Source organism: Herpailurus yagouaroundi, unplaced genomic scaffold, assembly GCF_014898765.1.
Source record: "Herpailurus yagouaroundi ecotype Mexico unplaced genomic scaffold, PumYag 160, whole genome shotgun sequence".
Taxonomy (NCBI): Eukaryota; Metazoa; Chordata; class Mammalia; order Carnivora; family Felidae; genus Herpailurus; species Herpailurus yagouaroundi.
The window spans coordinates 50,834,248-50,858,310 of record NW_024412401.1 but is presented as its reverse complement, the minus strand read 5'-3'; the positions used below and the strand labels follow the sequence as shown (position 1 = coordinate 50,858,310).

Below are 24,063 nucleotides of genomic sequence, written 5' to 3'. Positions count from 1 at the left end.
GAATCTTCTCAGCACCCAGCCAAATCCCCAAAGTAACTGCAATCCTGACTTCTACCACCACAGATCAGATTTTTCTTTTCTTTTTTTTTTTTTTTTTAGGGTTATTTATTTATTTATTTAGAGAGAGAGAGAGAGAGAGAGAGAGAGAGAGAGAGAGCAGGGGAGGGGCAGAGAGAGGGAAAGAGAGAGAATCCCAAGCAGACTCCATACCAGCAGCATGGAGTCTGACATGGGGCTCACACCCACGGACTGAGATCATAACCTGAGTTGAAACCGAGAGTAGGACACATAACCAACTGAATCACCCAGGTGCCCCTCTGTATTTTTAAAGTTAAATTTTATCAAATTTTATTTATTTTTGAGAGAGAGAGAGAGCACAATTTTGGGGGGGAAGGACAGAGGAAGAGGGAGAAAGAATCTTAAGCAAGCTCCATGCTCAGTGCAAAGCCCGACGTGGGGCTTGATCCCACAACCCTAGGATTGTGACCTTAGCCAAAATCAAGAGTCGGACACTTAACCAACTGAGCCACCCAGGTGCCCCTATTTTATTTTATTTTATTTTATTTTATTTTATTTTATTTTATTTTAGAGAGAGCGTGCACATGCAAGCTGGTGGGGGGACACGGGGGGGGGGAGAAAGAGAGAGAGAATCTCAAGCAGTGTCCACGCTCAGCATGGAGCCAAAATTGGGGCTCAGTCCCATGACCCTGGTATCATGACCGGAGCTGAAATCAAGAGGCAGCCACTCAAGTGACTGAGCCACCCAGGCGCCTCAGATTGTTCTGTTTTTTAGCTTAGTGGAGTAAAACATGAATGGATTCATTTGGTATATAATATGATATAAGCTCTCTTATGTCTGACTTCTTTCACTGAACACTGTGGGGTTCACCCAAGCCATTGTGTTAACAATAGTTTGTGCGTTCTCATTGCCATTAGTATTTCGTTGGTGATTACACTGTAATTATTCATTCTAATGTCAGGGACATTCAGATTCCTTTCTGGTTTTGGCTACTCCGAATAATACTGCTGTGAACATTCTGGTCTGTGTCTTTGCGGGAACATTTATATGTGCACCTTTGTTGGGTGTGTACCTACGAATAGAATTGCTGAACATTGAACATATGTGCATATTCAGCTTTGGTAGATAGTGTCATACAATATTCCATTATACTGTCGATGCACACCAATTTTCACTCCCACCAGCAGTGTGGGCGACATCCTGTTGTTCCGTCTTCACTACAGTACAGGCTTGGTGTTGCCTGTATTGTTGTTGTTTCCAGTTCAGCCATTGTGGTGGGTGGGAAATGGTATCTCATTGTGATTTTACGGATTCTGATGAGGCTGAGCCCTTTTGTATATGTTTCCGTATGTTCTCTGTCCCTTATGAAATACCTTTTCAAGTCTTTTGCCTTTTCAAGTCAATTTTTCAGTTGGATGCTATGTCCTTTAAAAAAAAAAAACTATTTTGGAGCAGCTGGCTGGCTCAGTCGGTGGAGCGTGCGACTCTTGATCTCAGGGTGTGAGTTCGAGCCCCATGTTGGGTGTAGAGATTGCTTGAAAAAAATCTTTAAAAAAATGATTTGTAGAAGTTGTTTATGTATTCTGAATATGAGTCCTTTGTTGGATATATTATTGGAAATATTTTCTAGGCTGTGGCTTGCCCTTTTTTTTTTTTTTAACTTTTTAAATGTTTTATTTATTTTTGAAAGAGAGACAGACAGCATGTGAGTGGACAAGGGGCAGAGAGAGAGGGTGACACAGAATCCAAAGCAGGCTCCAGGCTCTGAGCTGTCAGCACAGAGCCTGATGCACAGCTTGAACTTATGAGCTGTGAGATCGTGACCTGAGCTGAAGTCAGACATTTAACCAACTGAGCCACCCAGGCGCCCCTGCCCTTTCTCTTTCTTAATGATATCTTTTGATGAACAGAGTCTTAACATTTTAAGGCAGTATGATTTATTTCTATATATGGTTTCTGGGTTTTTTTGTGACCTATTTAAGAAATGATCACCTACTCTGAAGTCATAAGATAGACTCCTGTGTTTTCTTCTAGAAACCTTATTGTTCTACCCTTCACATTTAGGCCTGTGGTTCGTCTCAGATTAATTTTTGTGTACATACGAACAGTAGTTTCTTCACTTCAGTGCAGATTGGTTTATCATTTTTTCCTTACGACCCTACTTAAGGAATCTTTACCTATCTCAAGGTCATGGAAATAGTAAGGATTTTAGGTTTTTACTAACAGTTTTATTGAGCTACAATTCCTATACCCTACAGTTCACCTATCTAACAGAGATAATTCGTGGTTTTTACTATATTCAGAATTGTGTGACTGTCACCACAATCAATTTTAAGATATTTTTATCACCCCAGAAGAAACCCCATACCCATTAGCAGTCACTCCCCATTTCCTTACAACCTCCTAGCCCTAGGCAGCCACTATTCTTCTGTCTCCATAGGTTTGCCTGTTCTGGCTAGACACTTCATAAAAATGGAACCATATGACCTTTTGTGTCTGGCTTCTTTCACTTAGCATCGTGTTTTCAAGGTCCAGCCGCGTTGTAGCAGTTGCCAATACCTCATTCCTTTTATGGCTGAATAATATTCCATTGTACGGATAGACCATTTTTGTTTATCCATGCATCACTTGATGGACATTTGCGTTGTTTCCACTTTGGGGCTATTACGAATAATACCAGTGTGAAAACATTAATGTACCGTTTTTTATGGGGACATATATTTTTGCCACGCTCAGGAGACCTTTCATTCTTTTTTTTTTTTTTTTTTTTTTTTTTAAGTAGGCTCCACACACAGCATGGAGCCCAGCATGGGGCTTGAACTCACAACCCGCAATCACGACCTGAGCTGAGATCGAGAGTCAGACACTTAACCGACTGAGCCACCCAGGCGCACCAGAACCTTCATTCTTAATCATATACGATGAGATTCAGTGACAACATGTCTGTAAAGCCCTGGCATGTACTAAATGCTCACACAGTGACAGCCATTTACGGGTTAGGTTACATAGTAAGAGACACCCCAGTGTAGCTATTAACGAAAGCTCCTGTTATCCTCACCCAAGCATTGAGTCCCCAGCACACGCATGTCTGCCCACGGACACTCTGAAGGCATACAAATGCTTCGAAAAGGCCCCCTGCTCTTTGCAGTTCAAGCCACACGTAGATAGTGGCACAGCAGAGAGAGCAGGCAAGGAATTGGGAGCCTTGGGACGTGCCTCTGCCAGACTGCTAATTTGAGTGTGACATCCGGGTCCTCAGTTTCCCTACTCAGAGAGTGGACCTAGGGCAGCCAGTGGTTCTGGTTCTTATGGGAGACTCACTTAGCTTCTTCCTGTTCCACAGGCTGTGGTTCTGCCAATGATCCTGTGAGTGCCGGGGAGTCACCGCTGCCCCTAGGGGCTCCTGTCGTGGAGTGCCCCCCCCCCGCCTGTCCCCAGCATGGCGTCCGACACCCCCGAGTCCCTGATGGCCCTCTGCACCGACTTCTGCTTGCGCAACCTGGATGGCACCTTGGGCTACCTGCTGGACAAGGAGACTCTGCGGCTACATCCAGACATCTTCCTACCCAGCGAGATCTGCGACCGGCTCGTCAATGAGTGAGCAGGCGGAGGCCGGGGCACGGGCATGAGGCTTAGCATGAGCGCACGTGGAGGCCCCGGGACCATCCTGTGCACCGTGCAGGGATGCGGCTGGGGATACATATGTGTGAGGGGGTGTGCATGCCCTTGGGTATCTGTGGGTGCAGGAGAACACTGGTATGTTCATAGCCATAAGGTTGTACGTGTGCATGTTGCTAAGCGTGTGGAGGGGTGTGCACGTGAAGGAATGGGTGTGTGGACACACATGGGCTGCAGCACGGGGTGTGTTTGAGTGTGTCCCTGCACGTGTGTATTACATCTACGAGAGAGTACAGAAACTGCATATAAGCGCAGGAGTTCTGTGCTGTTCCGTGTGCACTTGCCTGTGCCTGCAAACACGTGTCTGTGTACACGTGGGCACACACGTTTGCCCACTGGTGCACAAATAATGAACCCATGAGCAGGAATTGAACCGTTCAGAAAATCTTTGTGTGGGGGCACCTGGGTGGCTCAGTCGGTTAAACGTCCAACTCTTGATTTCATCTCAGGTCACAATCTCATGGTTCGTGAGTTCAAGCCCCACGTTGGGCTCTGTGCTGACAGTGTGGAGCCTGCTTGGGATTCTTTCTCTTCCTCTCTCTGCCCCTCCCCCACTCATTCTCTCTCTAAATAAATAAACAAACAAACAAACTTTAAAAAAGAGAGGGAAAAAAAAATCTTTATGTGGAGCCTCCAAGGACTCTCTGCTCTTAGAGGTTCCTAGCAGTAAGATGTGCATTCACTCACCTCAGGGAGTCCAGTGCCCAGAAGAGAAATTGTTAGGCCAAACAGTTGCATATAAAAGCAAGAATTTGTGGGTGCAGCTGGCTGGCTCAGTCAGTGGAGCGTGCGACTCTTGATCTCAGGGTTGTGAGTTTGAACTCTATGTTGCATGTGGAGATCACTTAAAAATAAAATCTTTAAAAAAAAAAAAAGTTGGAACTTGTATGTGACCTGAGGACAGAGCCCAGTTTGATTTTTTTTTTAAAACGTTTATTTATTTTTGAGACAGAGAGAGACAGAGCATGAACAGGGGAGGGGCAGAGAGAGAGGGAGACACAGAATCTGAAACAGGCTCCAGGCTCTGAGCTGTCAGCACAGAGCCCAACGCGGGGCTCGAACTCACGGACCGTGAGATCATGACCTGAGCCGAAGTCGGACACCCAGGCACCCCAGGACAGAGCCCAGTTTGTAATCATGTTCCAAGCATTTGATGCAGGTCAGGCACTTGCTTGGATGCTTTGCAGACCAGAGTTATGTCCATTTTACAGATGAAGAAACTGAACGCTGGGGAAGTTCCATTCCTCACATGAAGCTGCCCACGTAGTGAACAGTCAAGCCAGGATTTAGATTCCAGAGTGTTTGACTCAAAGCCTTTTCCACCAGACCAGGAATCTTACATTAGCTGACCTCAGCAGGGTTTTATTGAGTGCTTGCCCTGTACCCAGCTGGGATCCTTAAACTCCTTGGCTTAATCTTCCTGTTGGAAAGGGTCCTGGGAGGGGCTGATCAAGGAATCAGAAGCTGGCTTAAAGATGAGGAGTGTGGACGTGTATGTTTGTTATAGATGTGTAGGGTTTCGGGGGGAAGAGCTTGGAATTGGCTGTTGATAAGAGGCCCCTTCATCACCTTTGCACCCATGGTGCCTGGGGCCACTCTGTCTCACCTGCACAGTGCTCGGGACCCAAATAGGTACTGTTAGAAAGAGGGGCTGTGGGGGGGGGGGGCGCCTACCTGGGTGGCTCAGTGTGTTAAGCATCTGACTTTTTTTTTCTTTTAATTTATTTATTTTGAGAGAGAGAGAGAGAGAGCACACATATGCATGAACAGGGGAGGGACAGAGAGAGAGAGGGAGAGAGAGAATCCCAAGTAGGCTCTGTGCTGATGCGAGGCTCAATCTCCTGGCCATGAAATCATGACCTGAGCTGAGATCAAGAGTCAGAAACCTAAACAACTGAGCCAGCCTGGGGACCCAAGTGTCCAACTCTTGATCTCAGCTCAGGTCAATCTCAGGGTCAGGAGTTCAAGCCTCACATTGGGCCTCTCGCTGGGCCCTGCTCTGGACGTGAAGCCTACTAAAAAAAAAAAAAAAAAAAAATCAGTAAAAAGAAAGAAAGAAGGGCAAGGAATAGACGAGATGGAGGTTGCTGACCAGTGATGAGGGAAGGTTTCAGGGACAGGAGGGCTGGTGCTGAGCCTTGAAGGGAGAACGAGGGTCCCTGGGCTCCCCCTCAAGCCAGGCTTTCTTCCCTCCCAGGTACGTGGAGCTGGTCAACGCCGCCTGCAACTTTGAGCCGCACGAGAGCTTCTTCAGCCTTTTCTCCGACCCCCGCAGCACCCGCCTCACCCGGATCCACCTCCGTGAGGACCTGGTACAGGACCAGGACCTGGAGGCCATCCGCAAGCAGGTGAGACCCGCTTCGCCAGCCGGGGGGGGGGGGACGGTCATGGGGAGGCAGCCTCGAGATGATCGGTGAGTCGGGGGCCGAGCCGCGCGCCTCCAGCACAAGAATCCAGTGCATCCCCACCTCGTACACCCCCCTCCCCGAGCTCAACTGCGGCCCAGGCCTGGGGGCGGGAGGGCAGTGCCGGTGACGGAGCTGTGCCTGCTCCCAGGACCTGGTGGAGCTGTACCTGACCAACTGCGAGAAGCTGTCCGCCAAGAGCCTGCAGACGCTGAGGAGCTTCAGCCACACCCTCGTATCCCTGAGCCTCTTCGGCTGTGCGAACATTTTCTATGAGGAGGAGAACCCAGGGGGCTGTGAAGACGAGTGCCTCGTCAATCCCACCTGCCAGGTGCTGGTCAAGGACTTCACCTTCGAGGGCTTCAGCCGCCTACGCTTCCTCAACTTGGGCCGCATGATCGACGGGGTCCCTGTGGAGTCCCTGCTACGGCCTCTCAGCTCACTGGCTGCCTTGGACCTCTCGGGCATCCAGACGAGCGACGCGGCCTTCCTAACCCAGTGGAAAGACAGCCTGGTGTCCCTTGTGCTCTACAACATGGACCTGTCAGATGACCACATCCGGGTCATCGTCCAGCTGCACAAGCTGCGGTGAGCTGCCAGCCCAGAGCTCACTGGGGTGAGGGTGGGGAGGTGGGTGTTGGCAGTCCCGTGAGGCTTCGTGAGCCTCTGGCCGGGCAGAAGTGGGGATGAAAGAGACAGTCCCCTTCCTTAAACCCAGTGTTCCGGCTGCCTCAGGGCTATCCAGGGCTTCTGGGTCCCCGCAGGCTTTTTCCCAGAATGCCCTGGAGCAGCTGTGGCAGGGATGGCCCCTCCCCTGCCATGGGCTGAAGGAGCAGGGGTCTCTGAGGCGGCCCCGACCTGTGTCCAGCTCTGACCTGTGGCCCCCGCTCCAATCTCCAGACACCTGGACATCTCCCGAGACCGCCTCTCCAGCTACTACAAGTTCAAGCTGACTCGCAAGGTGCTGAGCCTCTTTGTGCAAAAGCTGGGGAACCTGATGTCTCTGGACATCTCTGGCCACATGATCCTGGAGAACTGCAGCATCTCCAAGATGGACGAGGAGGCAGGGCAGACTAGGTGGGGACCCACCTGCCATGGTTGCCGGCGGGGTGTCTGTCATTCAACAAGCATTTACCAAGTGCCCTTCTGCCGAGTCCTGTGCTGGGTGCTGGAGATAAAGAAACGAATCAGACCCTGCCCTCTCGAAGCTGTATGAGCTAGTGGGGACAGATGAGTCATATTAGGATGGTGATAAGGGAGGCACAGGGCTGTGGGGTTGCCCTGAAGATCAGGAAGGAGGCAGGAAGAAGGAGGAATGGCATCCACACTGTCCTGAAAGCTCTTTCTGAGTCTCCCAGGGGAAAGGTGTTCCAGCAGAGGGAACAGCATGTGTAAAAGCTGGAAAGTGCAAGCTTGAGGAGTGAACGGGAAATTAGGACACTCAGACTGGATAGAGACGGGGTGGTGACGTTAAGATGGCCAGCACTATCCACCGTGCATTAGTCATCACAACAGATTAGGTGTCTTCCTGGTTTGGTTGGTTGAAAGATCTGATTCAAACCCATCCAGCTGTAATTGGCTGTAAGCCCTATCCTCAGCCATACTTTAGCGGGTTTGGTCGATGGGCATGCCCCTTCATGACTGTCGGTAGAACCTAAGGGTGGCACATCCTCACCAGAATGGCAGGTAGTATTTCCCGAAGGTGGCTGCAACAGTGTCTCCCACCCCACATGTTATCCGATATGACCTTGGCACCCTTCCTTCAAGAGGTGTGGGGGTCTGTGTTTTTGCCCTTAAAAAGAGGAAAAAAAAAAAAAAAAGATGAGACTGGAGGGCCTAGAAGAGGGCCCCAAGTAAATGCCTAGCCACCCTCAGGGAGAAGCCCTTCTAAACGCAGGGCAGCCCCAGTCCACAGGCCACTGACCCTGGCATGCTCTTCCCCCAGCATTGAGCCTTCCAAGAGCAGCATCATGCCTTTCCGGGCCCTGAAGAGGCCTCTGCAGTTCCTTGGGCTCTTCGAGACCTCCCTGTGCCGCCTCACACACATTCCCGCCTACAAAGTGAGAGGGAGTGGGGGAGGGGAGGAATAGGGAGCCCCTGGACGAGGGAAGGGGTGGGGCTGGGGGCCCCAAGGGGTCTGCCCTGGAGCTAGAGGCGGAGCTGGGATCCAAGGATCCCACCACCGCGTGGCATCTTCAGTGGTTCTGAGCATGTTCCATTCCCAGGTAAGTGGTGACAAAAATGAGGAGCAGGTGCTGAATGCCATCGAGGCCTACACGGAGCACAGGCCTGAGATCACCTCACGGGCCATCAACCTGCTTTTTGACATCGCACGCATCGAGCGCTGCAACCAGCTTCTGCGGGCCCTGAAGGTCAGCCCTGGCCCCAGGGGTCCTCGGTCTCTGGCCCATCCCTGCCTGGCAGGTCCTGGACTTGGCTGAGCCATGTCCCCAGAGCTCCCGTCCCTCCTCCACTTGTCCTCCTCATCCCCAGGACATCGGCAGTCCTGCCCCCTGAACCCCAGCCCCACGGTGCCTCATTTGTCCCAGCACCGGCCTTGTCCCAACAGCGCGGGGCTGCCCTAGTTTCTGTCCCCAACCCCTCACTTCTCTCAGAGAACAGAGTCGGGGTAAGCTGCACCCCAGAGGCCCATCCGAGCCCCCTTGCAGAGCCCTAGGCATGGCCCCGTACAACTTTGACAGGACTCGCCAACCCCGGCCCGCACCCTGTCTTCATACAGCTGGTCATCACGGCCCTCAAGTGCCACAAGTACGACAAGAACATTCAAGTCACGGGCAGCGCTGCCCTCTTCTACCTGACCAATTCTGAGTACCGCTCTGAGCAGAGCGTCACGCTGCGCCGACAGGTCATCCAGGTGGTGCTGAACGGCATGGAGTCCTACCAGGAGGTGACGGTGAGCCCCCTACCCGTGACGGCCCCGCATGCTCTGGCCCAGCCGCCCCTCTTCCTGCTCGCCTCGTGCCCCAGCCTCACCAGCCGGCTTGCAGCCCCTCAGGGGGCCGTGCTTGCTCTCACCCCTTTTTTGCCTGGCGCTGTGCTGCCCCCCTCGCCACCCCCCTTACCCACGGCATCACTCCCAGACTCTGGGACCTGGCATTCGGGGCCTCTGTAACCCGGCCCCACCTGACCAGTCCGTCACCACTGCCACCCTCCACCCAGGCATCCTGTTCTCCTGCCCCTGGGCCTGCACTCATGCTGACTCCTCAGCCCTTCTGTAACACTTTGCTGGGAGGTAATTTTTTTTTCCAAGAGCTGCTTTTATTACACAAGTAACAAAACTATGGGGGCACCTCGCTGGCTCGGTCAGTAGAGCAGGTGACTCTTGATCTCAGGGGCGTGAGTTCAAGCCCCACACTGGGCATAGAGGTTACTTTTAAAAAGTATACATTTCTAAAAAAGAAAAATAACAAAAATTTCTACTGTAGAAAAATTATAATTACAGATACAAAGCAAAAAAAAAAAAAAAAAAAAAAAACCATAATCCCACCACCCAGAATAGCCACTGTTGCTGTTGAATACCTGTTGTTCAAGATTTAGCCTGTGCATGTTTACTTAGTAAATGGGATCATTCTGCACTCACTGTTTGTATCGCGTGGATTTTTATTTCAACAGTGTCTTCCGAATGTGAACATTCCCATAATCGACCAACATTTTTATAACAGAATTTCTTAAATAATGTTTCTCTTATGCTCACAAAATTAAGACATCTAATGCTTAGAAAACAAACAAATTCAAGCACAGCTGACCTTTCAACAACACAGGTTTTAACTGCGAGGGTCCAACTAGATGCCAATTTTGACAAAGACAGTGCAGTGCTATCAGTATATTTTCTCCTTCTTATGATTTGCTGTCTTTTTTTTTTTTTTTTTTTGAAACTTCTTTTTTAAAAGCTTATTTTTTTGAGAGAGCACGTGCGTGCTCTGGCTCGTGCAAGCAGGGAAGGGCACGGAGAGAACCCCAAGCAGGCTCCCTACTGTCAGCTCAGAGCCTGACGCCAGGCTCGAGCTTATAAACCTTGAGATCATGACCTGATCCGAAATCAAGAAGTCAGTTGCTTAACCGACTGAGCCACCCAGGTGCCTCCCCCACCTTATGATTTTCTTACTAACGTTTTCTTTTCTCTAGCTGACTTCGTTGTAACGCTACAGGATATAATACACATAACATGCAAAATATGTGTTAATCAACAGTTAATGTTATCACTAAGGATTCGGGTCCACAGTAGGCTATTAGTGGTGAAGTTTGGCGGGGAGTCAGAAGTTGTATGTGGATTTGCAGCTGTGTGGCAGCCAGGGATGGGGGTTTGGGGCCCCTAACCCTCGAGTTGTTCAAGGGTCAGGCATACTATGAAAACGTGTCAACTACGAAATGAAAGTTGTTCACAGTCCAGCTCTCCTCCGCCCCACAGCTGGGTTTAACCATTGTTTTATAATTGCTGGTGCCCGAATGGTGTTCAGTGTCCTCATCCAGGGAAGGTCGCTCTGGTGCTGACTGTGTGTTAGAGCTGGGAGGCGGTGGCCAAGCCCCATCCCCACAGAGTGGCAGGACGGGCCTGCCCAAAATGTCTGGGCTGCGGGTACTGAATCAGCGCCACGGTTGAACAGTTAGGTTGCTTTTTTTATTTTTTGCTATACCAAATAAGGCTTTGCTGACCATACTTAATTGATTATCCTTATAATACGTGACTGGGAATTGCAGGGACAATGGGTAGGTGTATTTTCAAAGCACTTGGGATGTATTCTCGAATTATCCTCCAGAAAGGCTATGGTGGCGATGTAGCCTCTGCAGGGAGGAGAAGGCCCGCTCTCCCACCACCTGCCAACTCCAGACTTGAGAGCGACTGATACACTGAGATTGATTTTATAATCAGGTCAAAGGGGTGTCTTTTTTTTTTTTTCTTGATAAAATGCTAGTTGAAGATCCCCAAATTAATAAACTCTATCAAAGAAATGAAAATTAAAGTAACAAGAAATTACATTTCATCTTGAGAGACCAGTGATCCCCAACGTTGACAAAGGTTAGGGGAGAGCACTTTTGCATGCTTCCCAAACTGGTGAGGTATGAACCGTACAGCCTTTTCGGAAGGCAACTGGCAGAATTTGCCAAAACTGTAAATGCATCTGCCTTTGGGTCTAGGTATTCCACAGTTGAAATGTTTTTAGAAGGAACCAGAATGTTAGCAATAGAGAGACCTAGAAAAATAACATACAGTCCACCCACACAATGGGATATTATGGTCAATCTGTATGCCCTAATGTGGAAAGATGTCCAGTGCATGTTGATAAGTGAGGAGAAGTTTCGGACCAATATTTATAATATCTTTTTTGCCTTTCCTCTCCCCCAAATATATATATATGTATATTTGTATTTGCATGATAGAAAAATCTAGAAGGATGCACACCAAGCTTTCAATAGCAGTTTCTTCTGGGGAATAAAGGGAGAGACTAACTTTTGCCCAAATAGTACTATTTGAACTTTTTACAGTGAGTAAGTATTGCTGTCGTAACTGAAAAAAATTTTTTTCTCAAATTAAAAAATATATGTGTATTTGGGGAAAAAAAGACAAAGAGTTAACTAAGGGCGGTACCCTCTAAAGTACGATGATCTCCCAAAATCTAACAAGAAAGGATGGCAGCAAATTAAATTATAGGCAAATGCCCTGCGAATACTTTAAAAAAAAAAAAAAAGCCCACAGATAACACAGAAAGAAATAGAAGATGTCAAGCAGCTTGAGGCCTCCTCCTCTGCCGGTGGGTCTGTAAACTGGTACGGCCACTTTGGCAGATAGTCGGGTGCTACCTGGTAAACTTGAAGACGTGCACGCCCCGTGGCCCTGAAGCCCCGCCCTGGCGCCTGTGCCGCAGAGAAGCCCATGTACGTGGAGGCTGGGATGCGTGTACCAGACATTGAGGCTGCCGAGCACTGAAGCCCCCCTCGGATGTCCACCAACAGTGGGATGGACGAATAAATCAAAGTACCAGACCGCAACGGAAGGATGAATGCTTTTCAGATACTTGTAACAACACCGTTGACCTGGCATACTACGGTTGAACGAACATAAACAGGATGCTAGAGAATGTTCGATATGGAATAGCGGGGATAGTAGTTCTCTCTAGTGGGGAGGAGGGCTTCTGATCAGGAAAGGGACCTATGGGGATTCCCGGGTGCTGGCAGGGTGGTGACAAAGTTGTTGGAAAGCTTGTTTGCTTCACACATGCTTGTAAAAAACTATATACATTTGTGCTTTATGCCCTCTTCTGTATGAAGATTATATTTCATGGTTTTTTGTTTGGTTTTTTTTTTTTTTTTTTAATTTTAAAAAAAAAAAAAAAAAAAGCCCTGTAGTCTCCTCTTTCAGAAAGCCTTCCTGGACCAGCACAGCTCTGGCTAATCCCACAGCTCTGGCGAGCCCCTGGAGTCCAGCTCCCGAGTCTGACCCTGACTGCTTCGCTTGTCTCCCGGCCCGGCCCCAGGTCCAGCGGAACTGCTGCTTGACTCTCTGTAACTTCAGCATCCCCGAGGAGCTAGAATTCCAGTACCGCCGGGTCAACGAGCTCCTGCTCAGTATCCTCAACCCCACGCGGCAGGACGAGTCCATCCAGCGTATCGCCGTGCACCTGTGCAACGCCCTGGTCTGCCAGGTGGACAACGACCACAAGGAGGCCGTGGGCAAGATGGGCTTTGTTGTGGTGCGTGCCCGCGGGCTGCACCCCCTTCCCTCCCTCCCCGCCTTCCTCTTCCACAGCCCCCCTGCCTGCCGCATGAAGGATTGAGGCCAGACCCAAGGAAGAGTCTCCTAACCATGAATGTAGCTCACGTCCCTGGAGATTTCCTCCGCCTGGAACGCTCTGGCATCTTCTCTCGGCCCCTCCATCCGTCCATTTGGTCCCACTGTCCAAGCTGCTCCTGGCTCCTCAGACCAGGTCCCCTGTTAGGTCTTTCTAACTGGGGTTAAATAAGCCTCTGAGGGACTGCCTGCTTCACTTCGGCCTCCCCACTGGGTTGTGATTCTGCGGGGAAAGACACCGTGATTGTTCCCGCTTTCGTGGTGACACCCCCAGCTCTTCCTACTGTGGTACCTGGCGCACAGGGGGGCGGATAAGTATTTGCGCGGGAATGGGAGGAAAAAATGAAGCAGAAGCATCTAGTTTCTTCATCTCACTTATTGCTGGCTAGGCTGGAGCCCACACAGGGGAGGGCCAGGCCCAAAGCTACATTGGGAATCGGGGTCGAGCCGAGACTAGCCCCCAGGCCTCCTAATGCTAATGCCAAGTCTGTGGGTTGCACTTCTTCAGACCAGATAGGCGAATTTGGTCTTGTCAGGATGGATTAGCCAAGAACGGAACTGCTGTGCTGACTCTCCTTCCATCTTGGTTCTGGGAGGGACATGGTAGCTCTTGAGCCCTGGTCCCCTGCAAGTTCTCTTCTCTGCCCACAGACCATGCTGAAGCTGATTCAGAAGAAACTGCTAGACAAGATAGTAAGTCGAGTCTTCATGAAGCTGCTTTGCCCCTCCCTTAGCCCATGAGGGGACGGTCTGCCCCTGGAGGAGACCCTTATTTTGTTAGGGGATGCCCTCATGGGTGCTGGGAGCCCACGGGGCCCTGCAAGCGGGCCGTGCTGAGCCCTCCGTTGCCTTCAGTGTGACCAGGTGATGGAGTTCTCCTGGAGTGCCCTGTGGAACATCACGGACGAGACGCCGGACAACTGCGAGATGTTCCTCAACTTCAATGGCATGAAGCTCTTCCTGGACTGCCTGAAGGTACTGCCCGTCTCCAGCGGCAGCGGCCTCCTTGGCCACCCACGTGGCCGCTCTTCTGTTCCCAGGCCTCCCACCAATCATATCTGCCAGCAACCCCTTTCCCCAGAGTTCCTGTGGGAGGTCTGACTCACAGGCCCACCCCCTCTCTTAGAGCCCTCCCTCCAAGGGAAAACCCAGCCCCATCCGTCTTGGCAGTAATTTCTAGGCTGCCCACAGTCCAGCTGGGGACCACTGAGGTATCAGCTGGGCAGAATTTTGTCCAATAGATGGCTTTATTTTATTTTATTTTACTATTTATTTGGATGGTATTTTCAAGTAATCACTACACCCACCATGGGGCTCGAACTCACAACCCCAAGATCAAGAGTTGCACATTCCACCCACTGAGCCAGACAGGCACCACCAGTAGGATGGTCTTTTTTTTTTTTTCCTTATTTGTTTTTGTTTTTTTTTTTTCCAATGTTTATTTATTTTGGGGACAGAGAGAGACAGAGCATGAACGGGGGAGGGGCAGAGAGAGAGGGAGACACAGAATCGGAAACAGGCTCCAGGCTCTGAGCCATCAGCCCAGAGCCCAACGCGGGGCTCGAACTCACGGACCGCGAGATCGTGACCTGGCTGAAGTCGGACGCTTAACCGACTGCGCCACCCAGGAGCCCCTATTTGTTTTTTTTAAAGTGTGTTTATTTTTATTTTTATTTTTTTTAATTTTTTAAAACATTTATTTATTTTTTGAGACACAGAGACAGAGCATGAGTGGGGAAGGGGACAGAGAGAGAGGGAGACACAGAATCTGAAGCAGGCTCCAGGATCTGAGCTGTCAGCACAGAGCCCCATGCGGGGCTTGAACTCACGAACCGTGAGATCATGACCTGAGCTGAAGTCAGACGCTTAACTGACTGAGCCACCCAGGCGCCCCAAAAGTGTGTTTATTTATTTTGAGACAGAGAGAAAAACAGTGCGTGAGCAGGGGAGGGCAGAAGGAGAGGGAAAGAGAATCCCAAGCAGGCTCAGCACTGTCGGTGTGGAGCCCATCATGGGGCTTGAACCCACTAACCATGAGATCATGACCTGAGCCGAAATCAAGAGTTAGATGCTTAACCGACTGAGCCATCCAGGCGCCCCAGAATGTTCTTTAAAAACAGGGGCTCCTGGGTGACTCAGTTGGTTAAGCATCCGACTTCAGCTCAGGTCATGATCTCACGGTTAGTGGGTTCAAGCCCCGTGTTGGGCTCTTTGCTGACAGCTCGGAGCTTGGAGCCTGCTTGAGATTCTCTGTCTCCCTCTCTCTGCCCCTCCCCCGCTTGCACTCTGTCTCTGTCTCTCAAAAATAATGTTAAAAAAAATTGGGGGGTGCCTGGGTGGCTCAGCTGGTTAAGCGTCCGAATTTGTGGTTCGTGGGTTCGAGCCCCATGTCGGGCTCTGTGCTGACAGCTCAGAACCTGGAGCCTGCTTCGGATTCTGTGTCTCCCTCTTTCCCTGTTCCTCCCCCATTCACACTCTGTATCTCTCTCTCTCTCTCTCTCTCTCTCTCTCTCTCTCTCAAAAAGAAATAAAGATAAAAAAAATTTTTTTTAATTTAAAACTCATCCTGGGGGTGCCTGGCTGGTTCAGTCAGTCGGTAGAGCATGTGACTCTTGATTTCAGGGTCGTGAATTCAAGCCCCACATTGGGCATAGAGCTTACTTTAAACCCAATAAATAAATGGTAGCAATTATTAAACAAATAAATAAAATGCACTCATCCTCTATTTTCTTGCTCTAGTTTCTATGAAGTTTCCCTTAAACTAATATTTTGAGCTTTGGCAAATAGAACCTTGTTTGTCCTATTTGCAGTTTTGTAGGTCAGCTCTCCACTCAGCCTTTGATTTTGTGGCAAGGAGTCCCCACCATTTTAACCCCATATAGAATGTACCCAGGACTGTCCTAGGTGCGCTAGAAGGTATGTGGCCAGCATATTTTTCCCCTTCTTTGTCCAGTCGGAATGGCCAGACAGATACCCATCAAGTTTCTAGGTTAACAATACCAGATGCTAATTAAGTACTAATTGATGTGGCCCTAATGGCTCTCATTTTGTCAGGAATTCCCAGAGAAGCAGGAACTGCATCGGAATATGCTAGGACTCTTGGGGAATGTGGCAGAGGTGAAGGAGCTGCGGCCCCAACTAATGACTTCCCAATTTATCAGTGTCTTCAGGTTAGTATTTCTTTCCTTTCCCTTTTTGCCTTTGCTGCCAGGATGCTCAGAGCTCTTAGTCTATGCTGAGTTGCGGTAATTGCTCTTAGCCTAGGTTTCTGTTAGAAATGTCACCGATGGTTTCTTTCAACCCTCCATAAGTAGTCCTCTTGTAACTGTATCTTAAGCGATCTCAGATCCTAACTTTTAGAAGTCACCTGGGTATGGATAATAGGTGATAAATCAGCAGTGCATCTGGCATCTGGTTTGTAAGCTGGGGTCCAGCAGCTGGGGTCTGAAGAGGGACTTAGAGGGGTCTTTCTCTCCTCTCGGCAGCAACCTGCTGGAGAGCAAAGCTGACGGAATTGAGGTTTCGTACAATGCCTGCGGTGTCCTCTCCCACATCATGTTCGACGGGCCTGAGGCGTGGGGCATCTGTGAACCCCAGCGGGAGGAGGTGGAGGAACGCATGTGGGCAGCCATCCAGAGCTGGGACATCAACTCACGGAGAAATATCAATTACAGGTGCGGAGTGAGGAGGGGTGGGGTGTGCGAGTGGGGACCGTTTGGAGACAGGATGCTCGTTCCCAACAAGGTCTGGTGAGAACTTACCTTTCTTCTAGTTGGGGTCAGGCCTCCCTGAGGAACAGTCCACACAGGGCACACATCTCACCCATAAAGCTTGGTGCGTGTTTCATGCACATCAGCACCCGCGTGAACCCAAAGTTTCCTGCCTACAGACATTTGATACATGCATATCTGTGGGAAGAAAAAAGAAGAAGAAGAAGAAGAAGAAGAAGAAGAAGAAGAAGAAGAAAAGACAGACGCACAATAGGAAACAAAACAGGAACCGTTCATGAGCTCAGTCCCTGAAAGGACCTCTACTCACAGTCTAGCACCCCTCTGACGGCAGTTTCCCTCTGCACGGATTTAATTCTGTGCAGTCCAGCGGGCATCAAGTCTTCCTATCTTGTGACTGAATTTCCAGCCACAGGGTATGGGACTCGATCACTTTCTATGTGCAGATGGGCCATCTTGTACTGACTGACATTGACGCTGAAAACCCACATTGGGAGGAAGGGGCTCATGCTTGTGGCTTTGCCTATTACCATCATTCCCAAGGAGAGATGGAGTGAATCACTGGGCCAGGGCGTTTGCACATACATTTTTCAGGCTTTTGGACCATGAGTCCAGATGGCCCATTGAAGGCCCTCCTAAGAAGTGTAGGGACGTCTGGGTGGCCCAGTGGGTTAAGTGACTTCAGCTGGGGTCACGATCTCATGGATCATGAGTTTGAGCCCCACGTCAGGCTCTCTGCTGTCAGATGGAGCCCACTTCGGATCCTCTTTTCCCCCCGCCTTTCAAAAATAAATAAACACACTTCCACCAAAAAGGCCGTTCTAAGAAGTACAGTCACACTTCTGTTTCTCAGGGTACATCTCCCTGCCTCCCCCAAGACTGGGTCTTTCCTTCTTGCCAAGGCCTCTGTTTCTGCACCACCTAATCTGTGTTCCTCCTACCTCCCTTACATGTCCATGCTCTTGACCTCTCTTACAAGGGAGCTCCCTTTGTGGAGCCTGAAGTGTGCTGACGGGCCAGATGCCCCTGTATCTGTTGTATCCTATTATCCTGCTTGTGGCTTGTCTCTAGGACCCTCCAGGGAGGAGAACCCTTCAACAAGAGAAGATGCACTCCCCCAACCCCTGGCATGAGATGTGACCTTGATTTTTCTTTCTACAGGTCGTTTGAGCCAATTCTTCGTCTCCTTCCCCAGGGCATCTCCCCTGTCAGCCAGCACTGGGCCACCTGGGCCCTGTACAACCTTGTGTCTGTCTACCGTGAGTACCACTCGTCCTTTGGTCAGACACAGGGACGCTCCCCTGGCTGCAGGCAGACTTGCCCTCAGGGAATTTATAACCGGGTGAGGAACACTAAGAGCACACAGCCCTCTTCTTTCCAGAATCTTTGGGACGCCCAGCATAATGGCTGGCCTGGCCTCATCACCAGAAGCAAGCCTGGCAGGCCAGATAGCCCATCCAGAGCTCCCAGACAGCTTTCTTAATGCTTCCTGCTTCCAGACAAGTGACTAGTCAAAAATCTCCATGCCTTCTGGAGGATGGAGTAAAACCAACCCAGACAGAGAACTAACCCCTGAGGAAACAGACTTCCCAGGGAACAGGAGAGAACTTTAAAACAAACCTAACTTTATTCCGCAAAGAGAGTCCCAGCCTCCCATAGACGCGCCTGAACCGTCCTCTGCCCGGTGGCTTTGGGTGGAGGACAGAGTTGCAACCCTGGGAGGCCTTCATGACAGGCCAGGTTTGACCCTCGTTGTCTTTCTTACTGGTCATGTGACCTCACACGGGTTATTCAGCCTCTCTGGGCCTCGGTTTCCTCATGTTTAAAATGGGATAAAAACAGGATTGCTGTAAAATGAGACATGTGACGTGCTTAGGACAGTGCTTGGCCCATACCAGCTCTCCAATAAGCATTCGCCTTTTTCGTTATTACTTGAGGCTAGCTTTACCAAAAAATAGTACCTTCCCTCAAAAAGCAGTGTAGTACAGAGGAAAGAGCCCTGAGCTGGGACCCCCTTGGACAAGCCTCTGTCTCTCTGAACCTCAATTCTTTCATCTATAAAATGGAGGGATAAAAATAGCTCCTACTACATAGAGCTGTGTGTGTTGGGGGTGGGGGTGGGGGGTCCACTGAAATGCCCGTGTTCTCCACAGAGTGTAAAGCCCTGGATACCGAGCACTAGAATGTTCTTTATCGGCATGAACTGTGAACCCAATAATAGGAAGGAGTGGTAGTTCCAACCTGGCTGGTCACCAGTATCACCTGGTGGTATTTTGTTAAAAATGCAAATAAATACAGGCTCCTGGGTCTGTTGAATCAGAAAGCCCGAGGACAGGGCTTAGGAATCTGTATTTTTACGAAAGTTTCTCAGGGATTGGAAGCCACTGGTTTGCGTGACATTTCCCATTAGGGTGAGCCGTGGAAAGAAATGTGACTGCGGTCCAAAGTAGCCTTTTCCAAGGATTCACCCCTTGCTCCCGCATTGGGCCCAGGAACTCAGGCCCTTGGGGGTAGGCACAAGCACGGCTCCTCCTGGGTGCAGCAGTGTCCTCACCAGGCTGGGTCTTCACCTCACCCCTCTGGGAGGGCAGCCCTCACAGCAAGGGTGGATTCTGGGCCACAGGTTGCCGGAAGACCTACCCTGACCATCTGCTGTCTGCCCCTCCCACAGCGGACAAGTACTGCCCCCTGCTGATCAAAGAAGGGGGGCTGCCCCTTCTGAAGGACATGATCAAGATGGCCACCGCTCGGCAGGAGACCAAGGAAATGGCCCGGTAAGAGACGGGCAGTGTTTCCACTTGCAGCCTTGGTTTGGGGGAGTGGGGGACACTGCGGGGAGCACCCCCCCGGGGGGCTAGGAATGGCTGAGATTCCCAGGGGCAACTCAGGAGTTGAGTGTGGAGGTGGACAGTGTCCCAACGTCCAGTGGGGGCCTCCCTGAATGTCATTTTGGCCAGTGTGGCTGGAAACTAGATCATCGAGCTCCGAACAGAGCATCATTGCCCTCGTCTGTCAGCTTCATTTTCTTTTACTCCCAACGAAGCCCGTCCTCTCATTACTGGCCCTTAGCAAGTCAGGTCGGAAATCATCATTATTTATTTATTTTTTAAACATTTATTCATTTTTGAGAGACAGAGAGTGAACAGGGGAGGGTCAGAGAGAGAGGGAGACGCAGAATCCGAAGCAGCCCCGGGCTCTGAGCTGTGAGCACAGAGCCCGATGTGGGGCTCGAACCCACGAACCGCGAGATGGTGACCTGAGCCGAAGTTGGAGGTTTAACCGACTGAGCCACCCAGGCCCCCCAAAATTCATCATTACTTTTGGCCAAAGGCCTTCTAACTAAAGAGAGGATGCAGTGTGGTAGAGGTCACTGTAGAGACCTGGCAGGCAAGGTAAGTGGGTTTCCAGGTGTGAAGGCCCCGCCCATGGCAGAGCTTCCGGGCCTGGCTGCTGTGCGGTTTTCATGACTGTGTCTGACCCCTCAGCAGCCCTGGTCCCGCACCCGTCAGCGCATGAGCGACTCTCAGGGATCCTGCACATGGCAGTCAGCAGTCCTCGCTTTCTCCGGGATCCATTCCAGAAGGGAGCCTGCTTGCATTTGCCCCAGCTGTAAACACGGTGTAGAACCAGGAGCATCAGGGAGGAGGGCCTGGAGCTGAGAGGCACCCAAACAAGGACTCCCTGGGCTGCTGAGGGCCGTCTGTTTCTGCAGTTTCCTGTGGCACAGGCACTTCATAAACATTCACGGACAGATTTGTCTGAGTTTGAGAATGGTAAAATGAGTGGTTCTCAAACTTAATCTCCCTAAAGAATCACCCGAAAAGATTGTTAAAAACCTACAGGCCCACCCTTTCTTTCCCAGTGGGTCTGGGAGCTATCAGCAGGAATCCCAGGAGATTTGAAAAGCTGGGTAAGACTGGCTCATAAACCTACCCCGGTCCCTTTGAGCATCTCTGTAAGACCTGAGATGTGTATCCGAGCTAGCCGGCCCATCTGAAGCAGGTGTGAGTGGCACTAAGAGGGGGAGCTCAGGAGTCACTCCACCCATCCTGCTCCTGTCCTACTCTGGGCGCCTCTTCAGCATATGGAGGCTGCCGTGAACACTGCTCCCGGCCCCTGACCGACCCAAAGGCTTAGTGTTGAATGGGAAGGCCATCTGGGTCCAGGGTGACTCTAGTAGGGCAGTGGTTCTCCAGGATCAGCCCGGGGGGGGGGGGGGTGGCGAGAGACTGGGGCCCTGAGCGCCAGTGGTAGTTCCTGACCGCTGCCCTGGGCCTGGCCTCTGCAGGGTGTCAGGGGCCCTCGTGTAGGGATGGTTGCCCTGGCCCCCACCCAGTCGCCTCAGACCTTCAGGCGAATCTGACACGCAGGCAGTTTGGGGTCCACTGGTAGACTCTGGGGAAGAAAAAGGCCTGGGTGTGCAGGGGGAAAGTAAAGAAGGAAGACAGTGCTCAAGAAAGGAGCAGCGGGTTGGGAAGGTCAGGCCTGAGCCGATGCAGGGGAGCCCCTAAGCACAGAGGCTCCGGGGCTGAGGGGGGTGGGGAGGAAGGGGGGGAGCACAGAGCACCGATAGTATTTGTGGCCACAGGGACCGTTGTCCTGGGCGTTCCTCACGGGTCGGCCGCCCCGCCAGCCCCTTGAAACGCATCACCTCAGTCAGCATCAGCATCACCGCTGACATTCGCTCACAAATACAGCAGCCTCATCAGCTGGGAGGGGCTGGGCCCAGCCCACCCCGAGGCCGCCCCCTGATCCTCTCTCCCCCATGGTCTCCAGCAAGGTGATTGAGCACTGCAGTAACTTTAAAGAGGAGAACATGGACACGTCCAGATAGAGGCCTCCGTCCCCACGGCCGCCACTGCTCTGGACCACGAGGCCAGGAGGAAGCTCTCAAGCAGCCCAGCGGGCAGACCCCCACCGGGGAGCCTTCCGCTGGATGAAGGGACACAGGGGGACTTTTGCACAACCGACGCTTTTCCTTAACATTAGTGAGATATATATATTATATATATATTATATATATATATATTATTTTTTTTGGTTAGGAAGTGTGAAGTTTTGTGTGTATGATTTCTGTACAAAAACAAAAGAAACACTCCTTGAGTCCTCGCAGCTTCCTTGGCCATTCTCAAGCCCCAACTCCAAGCCTTCATCGCTGCCACTCACTCCTGCCCCCCGCCCCCAACTAAATGCCTCTAACGTTGTGAGAGTCCAGTCCTTTCCCAGTGACCTCAGACCCTGGCCTCACTTCCCATTAGGAGAGGCAGCAGGCTTTTAACAGCTCACTCCAGCACCCCAACCCACCCCCAAAGCCTGAGAACCCCCTCCGGGCTCCTGGGTGTGGCTGATGGCGTTCGGGATGAAAACTAGCCCCACTGGGTCTCCCAAATGCCTTGGTGCTCCCGGCCGTGGGCCATCTGGGGCGAGGAAGTGAGTGCTCAGGCCCAGGCAGCCCCGGCCCCAGAGGACCCTCAGGAGTGGGGCTCACAGCGGCCCCGCTGTTCTCTGGCCGGGCCTGCCTGAGGCCACGCTGCTACGGAGGCTTCCTCCTGGTCTCCCACCAGGTCCCAGGCTACTGAAGGCCCCAGCCCAGGGCTGGTCAGAACTCTGGCAGATTCCACTGCCTCTTCTGCCAAACAGATTCAGCACCTGCCCCAGCCCTGGGAGCCAGCACCTCTGGGACTGGGGCTTGCCCCTCACTCCCCAGCCCTTCGCCTGCCCGCAGTACCCATGGTGCCCAGGCACCCCACCAGCAGAACTGAGCCGGCCTCATTCGCCTCCCCCACCCGACCTGCCCCGCTGCCTGGAGGACCCCACCTGTCTCTCTGTGAGGCAGGAGGTCCCCACTCCAGCCGGACCCGCAGCAACAGCTAACTGCCTCCAGACCAGCACCGGGCACAGCCTGCAGTGGCCCCGCGTGGCCCTTCCGAGCCTCTCCTCCCTGTCCCCAGGCTTTACCTCGGGAACCTCTGTGCCGTGTTTCAGAGAAGTGTGAGCCGCAAATGTATCTCGAAATATCTTGTGGTCCTCCCTTGATGTAACTCCGAATTGCTTCTCGTGAGACAGGCAGTGGTAAGGATGCCCTTCCAGAACAAGGCGCTGGGGGAGCAGGGCCGACTCTGCAGGCTTCCCTTTGGGGATGACCTTTCTTCCTTCCTCCTTCCCTGGGCCTGTTTTTGGATTCTTCTAGCATTTCTGCCTCCAGGCAGGACAGGCTGGATGAGCAGCCCCCAGGAGAGGCACCGGCCTCCCCTGAAGTCTGTCCCTGCCAGCCCTGGGAAGGGGCCGGCCGCCCTGCGCTCCCCCAGCTTGGCAAACAGGCCACATCTTCCCCTCCCTCCATGCTCACATGGCCTGAGCCAGACCCTGGGCAGAGCTCACATTGCATTGCTTTACCACCTGGGGCCTGAGTAAATGTCTGTACTTTGGGATGTCACAGAAATACATTTTTGTGCAAAGTGGAGAAGAGCAGAGTGTCGTTTTTACAGAAGGGACGGGGTCCGGAGAGGGGCTGTGGCCAGTCTGGGCACTGGGCCTAGCGAAGGGACCTGCGACAGGGAGGGTACATCGGGTCGATCTGTGTGCCCTGCCTGGAGGCCCTGTCAGCTGCAGCCTGGGGACAGGTGGCAGATCGGGCTGAAGTTCCTGCCTCCTCTGCGTTCTCTCCATGCCCCCGTGCCGACTGACACTGGGGTACAGCTGGCAACAGCCCAACAGGGCCCCTGCCCAGGGTGGTTGCGTCTGATTGTAGAGACAATGTTATGTGTGAGATTATGCCCCGGCTTACGGGGAGCAGGGAGCAGAGAGGGCGCCCCTTGTGGGCTGGTAGGAGTGGAGGGGGGCCCTGGGGAGACTGGAGTTAGCAGGACAACAGTGCTGCAGGGAACAGAAGAGCTAACATAGTTTCTGATAGCTCAAGGCCGCAGCCCTAAGATGACCCCGGCCCCCCTTGTTTTAGCCCCCCACACACCCCGTCTTAGAGCATTTACTAAAAAGGGCCTACGGTTGCGAATCCTTCTGTTCCTTTGAAATGTATTTGTATCATCTACAACTCAGGAGACCTGAAAGCCATTCCTTCAAAGGAATGTTTGGCCTTCAAAGTGTAATGCTCAGGAAGGATCAGGCCCCTGTTTCCTGGTCCGTGTGGGAGGACAGGCACCGAACTTCAATTATTGCCAGCTAGCACACACAGCTGGCCTAATCAGCATTTACACTGAGCAACCCTTTGTAATTTTTCACTTCCCCCAATCTGTTCAAGCCACTGCTGTTCCCTCTCTCCACTCCCTCGTGCTCCCTTTAAAACACCCAGTCACCTGGGCGTTCACAGCCGCATTCAGTTCACACAGCAATAACATATTACTGATAAAATCTGTCCTTACCACTTTAGTGTCCGACTTTGTCTCTGACACCAGCACAGGGCCTGAC

The 24,063-nt window shown here is 51.6% G+C and overlaps 1 protein-coding gene across 4 annotated transcripts in view; it reads left to right on the top strand.

The window, feature by feature from the left end:
- The window catches only part of ZER1 (zyg-11 related cell cycle regulator), a 31,687-nt gene extending 8,586 nt beyond the window's left edge, over positions 1–23,101 (top strand). Inside the window, exons 1-16 of one of the 4 annotated variants that reach the window (XM_040482563.1) lie at positions 1,939–3,014; positions 3,363–3,616; positions 5,895–6,045; positions 6,254–6,690; positions 7,003–7,179; positions 8,048–8,162; positions 8,328–8,474; positions 8,843–9,016; positions 12,597–12,812; positions 13,562–13,603; positions 13,766–13,885; positions 15,965–16,080; positions 16,396–16,584; positions 17,800–17,897; positions 19,310–19,412; positions 21,415–23,101. In XM_040482563.1, the coding sequence (XP_040338497.1) occupies positions 3,459–3,616; positions 5,895–6,045; positions 6,254–6,690; positions 7,003–7,179; positions 8,048–8,162; positions 8,328–8,474; positions 8,843–9,016; positions 12,597–12,812; positions 13,562–13,603; positions 13,766–13,885; positions 15,965–16,080; positions 16,396–16,584; positions 17,800–17,897; positions 19,310–19,412; positions 21,415–21,472 (2,301 nt within the window). In that variant the 5' untranslated portion in view covers positions 1,939–3,014; positions 3,363–3,458 and the 3' untranslated portion in view covers positions 21,473–23,101. Of the gene's footprint in view, positions 1–1,938; positions 3,015–3,362; positions 3,617–3,792; positions 3,970–5,894; positions 6,046–6,253; positions 6,691–7,002; positions 7,180–8,047; positions 8,163–8,327; positions 8,475–8,842; positions 9,017–12,596; positions 12,813–13,561; positions 13,604–13,765; positions 13,886–15,964; positions 16,081–16,395; positions 16,585–17,799; positions 17,898–19,309; positions 19,413–21,414 lie in introns of those variants that run through there. The other 3 variants (XM_040482564.1, XM_040482562.1, XM_040482566.1) reach the window with 3 other exon arrangements.
- The last annotated feature ends 962 nt before the right edge of the window (positions 23,102–24,063 follow it).